Source organism: Carlito syrichta, unplaced genomic scaffold (assembly GCF_000164805.1).
Source record: "Carlito syrichta isolate Samal-C Ts95f unplaced genomic scaffold, Tarsius_syrichta-2.0.1 Scaffold305660, whole genome shotgun sequence".
Taxonomy (NCBI): Eukaryota; Metazoa; Chordata; class Mammalia; order Primates; family Tarsiidae; genus Carlito; species Carlito syrichta.
Window position 1 is genome coordinate 1,336,248 of NW_007249756.1, and position 11,989 is coordinate 1,348,236.

General features: G+C 35.9%; 1 protein-coding gene across 2 annotated transcripts; it reads left to right on the forward strand.

Annotated features, from left to right (window-relative positions):
• Window positions 1-208: 208 nt before the first annotated feature.
• On the forward strand, window positions 209-11,703 carry CTXN2 (cortexin 2). 2 transcript variants are annotated; one of them, XM_008062183.2, is made up of 3 exons: window positions 883-932; window positions 2,213-2,247; window positions 11,168-11,703. In XM_008062183.2, exon 3 carries the CDS (start codon window positions 11,225-11,227, stop codon window positions 11,468-11,470), a length of 246 nt encoding a protein of 81 aa, XP_008060374.1. In that variant the 5' UTR covers window positions 883-932; window positions 2,213-2,247; window positions 11,168-11,224; the 3' UTR covers window positions 11,471-11,703. The 2 variants fall into 2 exon arrangements, with proteins under 2 accessions (XP_008060373.1, XP_008060374.1); XM_008062182.1 differs by lacking the exons at window positions 883-932; window positions 2,213-2,247 and adding an exon at window positions 209-319.
• The last annotated feature ends 286 nt before the right edge of the window (window positions 11,704-11,989 follow it).

Below are 11,989 nucleotides of genomic sequence, written 5' to 3' on the forward strand. Positions count from 1 at the left end.
TCAGACGCTCTCACATACACACGCGCGAAAAAATATTTACACACTGCCACACCGAAGAAATCCATGCACATTTTCCTGCAAATACACACGCGCGCGCACCCGTACTTCGGCAGGCGCCCACGTCCTCTCTGTCTCACCGACAGACGCGAGCATTTACACACGTAGGCCAGGAAAGCGCTACCCAAGGTCCTGTGACTCCACGCAGGTTCCCAGAACACTCCTCTCACATTGTTGCTGAACCGATCAGCGCACACAGACAAACCTGCCAACACTTAAGTCTACTCGCTGGATTTCATCTCCATGGCAACAAGCATGGAAGGTGAGACATCGCTGCCTGCGAAGTAACTTTCTCCCCCTTCCCTCCGCATTAACCGACAGGGTTCCAAATGCAGGTCTAGATGAGAAGCATGCCCTCATTCTTTTGTATTTCTGAAGCAAGGGAGCGGGAGGTGGGGCGGGGGGTGCGGAAGCCTGCAGGTCTGATGAGTTTGGATTCTGAAGGGGAAAGAGCAGCCCAAATATTCTTCTGCCGCTGCTGATGCTGCTGCCCGAAATAAATAAATAAATAAGATGTGTTGTGTGTGTACAGATTGCTGATGCTTCTCCCATAATGTTTTGTAGGAAGTTTCCATGCTTCGGTTCAATATGTAGAAAGAGAACTGTAGACAAACAACGCAGAATGATAATGATGGTCTAGGTTTCTCTAGTGAAACATTTGAAGAATATTCGGACCAGGTTTCCCAGGGTTTTGGAAGGGAATAACTGTCAGAGTCCTTGAGGAGCCATCCAAAGATTCCGTCAAGAGAGAAATTCTCTTGAGGTTGAAATCTAAGGGTTTGGGGGTAGATTCTTGCAGAATCCCAAACCCAGAAGGTTTTGGATCTCTGGGAAGCCCTGAAATTTATGCACTTCACCATGAAGAAGACATCTGGGTTTGTAATTTAAGGTTTTCCTTTGATTCCAACACATTTTATTCCTAATGATTAATTAGCAGATGTGCCTTCAATAATACCTTTATCCCTCTTTGCTTTTCATAGGATTTAGTAACATTTATATTTTGTGGGGGGTGTGTATGTGTATGTAAGGAAGCGTTATTGTTGTTGTTTGGCTTTTTTTAAGCTTGGGATTTCCTTATGTCTCATTTCATAAAATTTTGAATGTCATATCACTAGACCTGGAGATTATTATATCTAATGACTAGTACTATTTTTTTTTTTTTTTTTTTTTTTACCCAGAACATCATATTCCACTCTATAGCCACTATTTTACATTTGCCGTTTGGAATGCCATTTCTAGATAAATAAACGGGGGAGGGGGGAGGGGAGGAACCTGTTGATTAAAATAAAACACAGGAGGTCCTCTCTTTGATGAATGCACATTTTTTAGCATTAGCTTCTGCAATGGTACATTGCTGCATGCAAATTAAATGACCTGAAAAGTGCAATTTTGTATATCCTAATCAGTATACTTATTTCACAAAAGAAATAAGCATCACATACAATATTCATGTATACAAAAGGTTACATATATATAAAAATATTATCTTTGCTTAACTACTTATAGTGGTATTATATGTAATGACTGATCACATGAAGACTTTTTCATTTATTGTTTGCAAACTATGAGGTAATTTTATGAGATATGGGCCTTTTGGTATCTACAGGTATATCCTTGACCCAAATCTGTGACTCATCAGGACTTAGAAATCTCAGTACCTGTCAATTGCCCTGAAAGAAATGATGTACTTTCAACCTAGTTGCTCATTTCTAAAGTACCTAAACACTTATTCCAGTGAATATGGCATAAGGCAGTATTGCCTGCAGTAGTATTATGCAAAGGTAATTAAATATTTTAATCATAATACATATTGACCCTGATATTTAAATTGTGTAATGTTGACTTTACCCATTTTTTTGTGGTATAGCATATTTTAAATAACTTTTACCACTACCCAGTTTCACATCCTATTCCTTATTTTTTTGAAAATTCACTTTTTTCTTAACTATTTTTTTCCTTTTTCCTTTTTTATTTTATTTTTAAAATGTGGGGTACAAATGTGTGTTAGGTACATACATGGTCATCATGCAGGTAAAGTGTGGGTACGCTTATTGATGTTATAACCATTTTTTTTCTCATATGAGTTTTTTTGATTTATGGTTTTGTAACTTCAAACCTAAATTTTCTCATATTTCTTTCATTTTCTATTTCCCAGTAAACAGGATATTAAGATGATGTTTTCCTCCTGAGGTAGGCATTACGATATCCCTTGTGCAGAGCCTAATGATTCTTTTTTATATTCCATCTCTTCCAGTGGTTAGAGAAAGTGAAAATGCATCTTTTATCTATAATTGCTGAGTATTTGGAGTATCTTATTATTTATGCAGGCAGCAGTGCTATAATTGGAGACTTCCGTTTGCCTTTAACAATATTTTATTACTAACAATATTTTTATACTATATTATGCTCTATATCAATAGAAAGGCAAAAGTTCAGCACTCTTTGGAGTACATCCTCAAAAACTTTAGGCTTGGCATTAAAATGAGATAAGTTGTTCATCTCACAGAGCAAGTGAAATGGACAGTCTAGGCAACTATCTGAAAATGTTGGACCTGAGATATTTCAGTTGCTACATGTATGGTTTAAGTTACCTAGACCTTGTATTTGCTGAACATTGTTAGGCAATTGCTTAACTTTTTAATTTTATTTGCTTACGTAGACATGGTCTGCATCAATAGCCAGTCTTTTTTCAGTCTTTGAATCTTACCTTTTCAGTTGTTCTCCTCGACTTATATTTGGTTTTCATCTTTAGTACAAAGTAGACTTTTAGATGAAAGTCTAAGTTTTCCTTTTTAAGATATAATACGTCTCTTCTTTCTCAACCCAATTTTTGTTAAAAAATGAAAACTTCATAGTTCTTTGAACCCAGGTGAATTTACTTGCTCTAACTGTAAAAACTTAATGTTCAGTTATGTCCTTACTATTGAAAATGTTTAGTCTAATGATTGAACATTTTGCATCCACCTTTAACTTCTGTGTAAGCAAAACTTATGTTCTGTCAAATTTCTTTAACATTTAATTTCATTTACTCTTTACTCATCATTCCTAAATCTCCTTCAATTTAGTAGTCCCTCCTGGACAGTCAATTAAATTTGTATATTGATGAAATAATTATAAACGCCAAATCCAAGGCCTTGTTTTTCACTGTTTAGTTTCCATCACTACTGCAGAATTTAACACTGTTTACCAATGCCTTCTTTTAGAAGTCTCCTTTATTGCAGGTGAACTCCCTACTACAGATTTACTCATAACCTTTTCTATATAATTCCATTAGTAGATCCTTTCTGTAGGAGAGGCATTCCCCGAAACTCACTGATAGGTTTCTCCCATCTTCAATCTTTTCTCATAATAGCAAATAGACCTTAAAGGAATTGCAAAAAACTTGCTCTCCAGATCAATCTAGAACAAGTCTATCTGGCTTTCTACAAGATAAAATTTCAGATATTTGGATCCACCTGTTGTCTTCCTTGGTCTTCCTTTCCCTAGGCAAAACTCAACAATTCTTATCTGTTGGGAGCCAGCCATGGAGGCCCACTGAGCGTTAGGGATCAGGAAGGGCCGTTGACCCTGAGACCACTAGGATGCGTTTGGGAGCTATTTGACCCCATTTCCTCCCCCTTTCTACTCAGTACTAACCAGATTAAGCTCCTGTGAGCTCAAAACATAAAAACTCTGAGACTGGGATGAACATAAGCTAACTTTAGAAGCTCATTGCTCCCATTCTTCCACAAACTTCAGTTTTGGCTTTCACACAACTTATAATTCAAACTCGTGTCACATCTAAGAGGCTTAGTATTGGTCACAGGCTTCTGGGTCATGATCTTAGGATTTATTGAAGGTGTAAATTATAGAATATAGTTTTAGAAGACAGCCATTTTGTTGAAAGAATGCGGCTGGGTTACTTGCAGGTAGCCCACTGTGAACTTTGGACTGGGCCACATTCCAAACATTCTGGGATGGGCCACTTTCATTTGCAAAGTAAATACTTAAGCTTCTACAGAATTGTTTAACTTGGCATAAATCAATCAATTTAGGATGAAAAAGGTTTATAGAATATATCACGGATTAGGTTATCCTTTGATTTTAAGATTATCATATGAAAAGGGTTTAAAGGCAATCATTGATTAAGTTTTCATGGATTGAGGTTTCTGGTGGGTGGGGGATACCCCTCCCACATCTGACTTTGTGTATAAAAGACCCCTTGTAATTCCCAATAACACACATCACTTCTGCACTAGACCGGAGTCCAGTCTCTTTCTTTCTCTCTCTCTCTCTTTCTCTCTTCTTCCCCCCAATCGCCGACGCCGTCTCTATCTTTGGGGTACCCTGAACCCGGCTAGAGCTGGTCTCCGGCAAGTGGCGCCCAATGCTTCTCTTAAGTTTTTATCTGTAAATACTTCTATGTACTAGGATCTCTCCATCCTGATAGATTATGCTACAAAAAATTTATTTGATAGCAGTAACTTTAAAATATACTTTCCATCAAAAATTTTATGCTGAATGAAATTAATTAATTTATTTTAAACTGTCTATTGAGCATCTACTATTTGCCAACTCCACAACTAAACTTTTCACTTACCTTCTGAATCTACACTTTGCTCTTATTTGTCTTATTTTGATTAATAAAAGCACTATCTTTACACTTGCTCAAGCTTAACAGAGTAGAGTCATATTTGAAACCTCTCTCTTCATGGCCTACTACATTCCATCAGTTACCAAATCCTCTCCTTATTTTTCTAAATATCTTTTAAGCCCACACCCTCTTCCACACATCTGCTCCCTAGTGCAGGCCCTCATGGTGTCTCAGCTGAACTATTTATTTCCCAGTGTTCCCTAAAATTTTGTCTAATTCAGTCTCATCACCAAGCCATTCAGGCTTTATGCACACAAATTTCTAACTCTTAGCCTGGCAGAAAATATTTTTCACAATTCGGCTCCAATCTACCTTTCCAATGTTTGTTTTCCATACTCCCCTTTACTTGGACAAATTCCTCACTGTCCTCTGAATAAATTCAATGCTTTTCTGCCTTTATATTTATTGTGATGCTCTTTTCTCCTTCACATATCTAAATTCTGTCTTTCAAGACTCAGTTCAAACATAATCTCTTATGAGAAAAACTTTCCTGATCTTCACATAGGTAGAATCTCTATTTCCTCTCAATTGTTTTTCCTTTTTCAGTCTCCTTTTTTCCATCAAGATGTTCAAAATAATAATAGCACCATATGAGCATTGTGGGGATTAAATAAAATATGTAAGGAAGTATTTGATACACAGTAGATTTAAAATACAAGTTTGTTTCTTCTCTTTTTTCTTGCTTTTTTTCTCTCTTTTTTCTTGCTTTTGTTTTGTTCTTAATTGTGTATGACTCCTTTCCCTAACCAGCTGGAATCTCTTTGAGTAGAGGAGTCTACGTCTACTGGAACTTAGTAGCAACTCAATATTTCCATTTGAAAGTATAGTGAATATTTATAATATTACTTTATATGTGGACTGATTGATGCATAATAATAGTGCTATTACTTTCTACCATTTGTACCAGATTCATTTTAAGGCAATATGTGCTCTTCATACAACCACCTCATTTTTTTTGCTCACACTTACTTTTAATTAATTGCTGCTTGCAGATATATTTTACATGAACTGCCAAGTCGTGTCTCCCCTAGTTGGAGCTGGTGCATCTCTCTCCCTCCTATTTAAACATGGGACTTTAAAAGTGTTTCTATTAAATGTATGTCACTCGTTTTAACCCAGAATTCTAAACATCAGATTGGTTTTGAATCTTAACACCAAGCGCTACCATACAGTTTCATCCAAGCTTTGTGTCAAATTAGTGTGCATCATTTCAATGTGTTCAACCTAGTCACTGTTCAAAAACATTGAAAAGGATAGAGATAACGTCAAAATTTTGTGATATCACACTGGAGACCCATTTCCATAATTATAGAATTCAATATTTACGAGGGTTGTTTAGTGAGCTATAAATTGATAGAAAAATACTATTATCCAGGCAAATCTCACTTCTTCCGCACAAAGATATCATGGGGGATTGTTAAATGCATGACCCAAATCACTAAACCATGTCTATGCTATTTCCCTGTTTCGCTATGTTAGTAATAAACTTTCAAAAAGAAAGTGAATTTGGCATAACTTATTAAACCCATGTTAACTTTTAGTGACTTCTTAAATGTTGAAAAATTATAAATCATGTCAAATTGCATAATTAATTATGGATTTACAACAAAGATTAATTCCAAGTTGCACATATATAATTTTCACAATGCCTCCTTACTCTTTTTGAAAAATGAGACATTTGCCCATGTCTTTACCTGTGACATCTCTCTTATGATCAGTAATTTCTCAAAGGTCTCGAAAGCATATCTGCAAGTTATAAATCATCTGATCCTGGGAGTTTTAACTAATTTAGTGTACTAAACATTATTCTACTATATTTTTGCCTTCTTATTTTGTTTGTTTGGTTTTTTTGTCATTTCTAAAGAACATTTTACATTGGTTAAAAATACAGAAGTAGATTAAGTAGTTCTGTCTTTTCTTTGTCATTTGACACCATTAAACTATATTGTACAAATAAGGGGTTTAATTATTGATTGGTTAATTTCTTGATCTGAACATATTGTTTATCAAATGCCCTCCTGAATACCTTTGTGATGACTGTTTCCTCAAAATTCAATGCTATTTTTCCAAATATTTTCATGGTTCACTTCTTGACAAATGTTGTCTCCCTAAGGAGGTCTTTTATGACCTCTTTAAGGGAGTGCCCCATCCATTGTTTTCTCTAAACTTTCTTTGCTTTCTTTGATAGCATTTATGACTATGACTACCACTTGGCATAATATATAGGCATGAATATATAGAGATAGATATTTTAAAATAATTGTATCTATCTTCTCCACTGGGATGTAACCCTCAGTAGGGCAGGTGCACATTATAACATAGTTCTCCGCTGTATTCTAACACCAAGAACAGTACTGACATGTAACAGATACTCAATATATATTTATTTAATTAATAAAGTAAAATATTACTTCATGTTGCCTTAATCTCAATAAGTTCTTTAGACTTCCTGACAGCATCCTTAAGGTTTTTGGCTACTTCTCAGCATTTACCCTAGCTATACTGCATTTCTTCTATATTTGTACCAATAATAGAGAGACTTTATAAGAATGTTATAAATTATGTTTAAGGCCATGAAATAGCCATTCACCCATCCTTATGAAGTAATATAAAAAATGGTGGCTATTTATTTATTAACAGAGACTCTGTATATTCATTTATTGTTTATACTCTTACATTATTTCTTGATTTATTGAAGTTGGAGTCTCACTCTGTCACCCAGGCTGTGGCAGCTCATGGCCACTACAGCCTTGACCTGCTGGGCTCAGGTGATCCTTCTGCCTCAGCCTTCCAAGTAGCTGGAACTACAGGCACACACCACCATGACCAGGTAAATTTTTTTTTTTTAATTTATTGTAGAGACGAGGTCTCACCAACTTGCCCAGGTTGATCTCAAACCCCTGGACTCAGGCAATCCTCTCACCTTGGCCTCCCAAAGAGCTGATATTATAGACTTGAGTTACCACACCTGGTCTCCTACATGCTTTTAAAAGTTTTTGAAGTATCTTACAATATCTTCTTAACTAAGGGTAACTACCAAGTCGTGTGGGCAGGGACAGAGGAGAAGGGGTAATTATACCAGAAATCTTAAGCTAACCAAAGTAATTGCAACTGAATACAAAATTTAATTCTATACTTCCTGCCACAAATTAATGCCAAAATAACATGATTGTATATCTTTCATTAGAAACAAAGGGAAACTCAAAAGAAAAAATTAATTTCCTCTATATTTGAATACTAAAAGTCATGAGTTTTTCTGCGAATGCTAAATGAATTTCATAGGATAAAACACAAACATTGAACTCCGAATGAGCTGCTGAATTGTGATACTTATCTTCAAGGTCAATTTTTGAAATAGAATAAAAATTTTCTTTTTCATTTAAACTAAATGCTTTTTCATGCTTTCTGAATACTTTAAAATCAGATTTTTTTCAAAACAAGTTCATTTATCAAAAATTATATTCTTCAAAATAACTAGCTAATTCAATTCAAATATTTATTAAATACCTACAATGTGCTGGGAACTGTGGTCATTACTTGAGAAGTAATTGTTTTTCCTTTAAAAGTGATAAATAACATTAATTCACCTATTGTCTAAGACTGTAAGAACAAAACATTATCTGGCATATGTTAGACAAATTATGATATAAACTATAAGGGACTTGGTATGCCTAATCAGGGGGATACCTTGTTTTAATTTAATAGTAGCAAATAAGATGAGTATTTTATTGCCACCTCTAGAAAATGCCTCTTTCTGTTGGTTGGCTAGGTTTTAAGAAAAATAAGAGTCTAGTGTATTAACCACTGGCTAAGAGTCAACAGACAACTCCTCCAATGGTCAGCTAGGATGCTGTGTCTACATTAAAAGTTTTAAAACCCCTAAATAAATGTAGTTAACATCCTAACTACAATCAGTTTAGGCTATTTCTACATGATAGCAAAATGAACTAGCTGACAAATGAACAGATCATTACAACTGCAAGGTGTTTTAACTTTTGTAATGTTGATTGTTGGGCTACCGAGAAACCAGACCCTGAGGCAGAGATTAGTTTACTGAATATTTACTAAGGAGTGTCCTTGGGCTCAAAACCTGTGGAAAAGTGGGAAATTCAGTAGGAGTGGGCAGAAGTTAATATGTGATATGGACCCAATGACAGCCATAGATGAACACTGGAGGGAGGATAGTTTTTCAGAGTTGTCCTCCTTTGAGTTAAGATGGCCAAGCCTTTATACTGTCACATCAGTCAACCATAAAATATGGTCTTCCCTGGGAAGGGCTATGACCTTGGGTGAGCAGCTCTCTGCAATTGAAGCAATCAATGAAAGAAACTGACAGCTGAAGATGTTTTGCTGGCCACATTCCTTGCTGCTGGGCAACAAGTCCTTCATTGAAGGAAATCTTCTAGGCAAACCACAGTGTCTACCAATAAACTAGGTCTATTGCCTCCTCTTACTCACATTGCCCCTAAAATATCAAATGTTGTAGCCTGGCAAGTTTATGCTCTAGTGAAAAATAATAATGAGCCGGGCTCGGTGGCTCAGCCTGTAATCCCGTGCCTTTGGGAGGCTGAGGTTAGTGGATTGCCAGAGCCCGTGGGTTCAAGACCCACCTGGGCAGTGAGACCTCATCTCTGCAATAAATCAAAAAAATCAGTCAGGCGTGGTAGCACGTACCTGTAATTCCGGCTACTTGGAAGGCTGAGGTGGAAGAATCGCCAGAGCCCAGCAGGTCGAGGCTGCGGTGGCCAGGAGCGGCCACTGCACTGCACTACAGTCTGGGTGACAGAGTGAGACTCCAACTCAAAAATAATAATAATAATAATAATGATAATTTGAACAAGTTGCGTGACTGAATCAGTCTTACATGAGAAATGCTTGGTCCAGCATCTCTATGTAGAAATATTCTGCTATTCAGTTTCTCCATTTATTAAACAAATGAGCCAGAGAGTGTATGAATCCTAACAAATGACCTTTAATTAACAAAAGCAAAAAAATTAGATATTTAGTCAGTAAAAAAGTTCCAGTTAAACCTCAAAGTTACCAGATATTCAGTCTAGACTCCTGTGCCCTTTATAGGATAAATAGTGTAAGAACTCAATCTAAGCCACTAAGTGTTCCTAAATTAAAAAAAAAAAAAATCACAGTATTTTCACCATCCAATATTCATTAGGACAGAAAAAATGACTTAGTGGAAAGAAATGTAAAAGGTGTTTGAACAATTTTTTTCCTTTTATTAAACAAAAAGTCAAAAAAAAAACTAGCATAAGCCAGAGTGCATTGAATATTTCTACTACTTAAGGTTTAAAGATAGAGCTCTTTTGTAATTCATACCATTATAAAACAAAATCTTGATTGGTATTAGTTGATGTATTAGTTGCAGAATAATTTTGAAAGCTATAAGGCAGATTCTTATTACTCTCTTTTCTCCATTCCTTACCCTCCATTTCTTCTTTTGTCTCAGTTGTCTTTTGAAAATTGGGTTCAAAAAAAATCTTAAGGGTCAGTAATTTTAATAAACACAATTTTTTAAAATTTTCAGAGGAAGCAACAATAAAAAAGAATGTTTACCATTCTGACATATTGGATGAAAAGCTATGGACTGGGCACAGTGACTCAAACCTATAATCCCAGCACTTTGGTAGGCCGAGGCAAGAGGATTGCCTGAGCCCAGGGGTCTGAGACAAGCCTGGGCAACTTGGTGAGACCTTGTCTCTACAATATATATATAAAAAAAAAATAGCTGGGTGTGGTAGCATGCGTCTGTAGTTCCGGTCACTTGGAAGACTGAGGTGAAAGGATCGCCTGAGCCCAGCGGGTCCATGGGGTTGGCCATGAGCGTGTCACTGCTACAGCTACTGCTGCTTGTTACTTGCTATGTTGGGCACTGTTTGTATTAACATAATTTTTAAAACATAATTTCTCCCTTTAAGAAATTGACATTAAGTGGATGAAGTGGTAGAGGAGAAGAAAATGCAAGCACCTAAGTATAAAAGCTAAAGAGGTAAAAGAGAGAGAAGACATTACATCTGTTTAAAATAATTGGGATCTGTATCAGACAAAATGGCACTGGAGACCTTAAAGTATGGACTTTAAACAGCTTGGCTATGATTATTTATGGTATTATCTACACAAGCAAAAATGAAGTGAAAATTGGATAACAATTCAGATCAAAGAAGCAATAATTTAACTATCTGGCAATTAATTAAAAGCTTTTAGGTTCAATTGTTTAAATATTTACCTTTATTCTTGATTTTATAGAGTACATAGGCACAGTTTTATGTGTCCACAAAACCATTTCTATAATTACTACAGTAGAAGTAGCATCTCCAATGCTAATTTGATTCTGATTTGTATCTGATGATGTTTTCAAATGTCTCGTGTGTTAAGAAGATTTTTTAAATGCCAGATTTTATAGAACAACTACCTGTCCAATACCATACAAAGGTAAAACTAAACTGAGTCCAATTTTGTACCTAGGCCAAGAGGTGATTCCAGAAGGAATTGTGAAGAGCCACAACAATGTACCAGTGAATAATGAGTAGTACCTACTGTGGCAACTCTTCAGCTAAGATGAGTGTCAACGAAGTATCAGCTTTCTCATTGACTCTGGAGCAAAAAACTGGTTTTGCTTTTGTTGGAATTTTGTGTATCTTCTTGGGACTTCTTATTATCAGATGCTTCAAAATCCTGCTAGACCCATATAGTAGCATGCCTTCTTCTACATGGGAAGATGAAGTTGAAGAGTTTGATAAAGGGACATTTGAATATGCACTCGCATAAAAGTTCCAGCTTTATGGTTTTTATGGTTATGCCATTGGGACACATGCATTTGTAATTACCTTGAGTGTTCAGGGGAGAGGTTCATTTCATTCACTGAATTTAATAAACATCTATGATTAATTCATCTACCATGTTGTGTAAGTGATAAACTATGGTTGGGATTACCTTGCTTTCTTCTGTTCCCACATGGAGGCATTTATTGAATAGAGCATAAAGATTGCTCCAACCATGTATATCATCTTTTGTTCTTATTTCAACCACCTACCTTAAATTTCTGCTTTCCTTCTTGTGCTAATAAACTGTATTAGAGGCAACCTGCCTTCTTCCCTCTGTAAAGCCCTGGTGTGTTCTGCACATTCCAGACTCAGGTCCCTGTAGCTTTAGCAAATCAGTTCTTAAACATGGGGAACTTTCAGTCCAAAGAATAAACAGAATTTATTTTTTCTAATAATAGCCATATGTCAAAAAAAGTTCACAGATGAAAAAAATGTAAGAAAATAACACCCAAGTCCTACAACT

Bases quoted from the DNA above. Each gene is read 5' to 3' on its own strand.
- CTXN2 (XM_008062182.1), top strand. From the start codon at position 11,225: ATGAGTAGTACCTACTGTGGCAACTCTTCAGCTAAGATGAGTGTCAAC.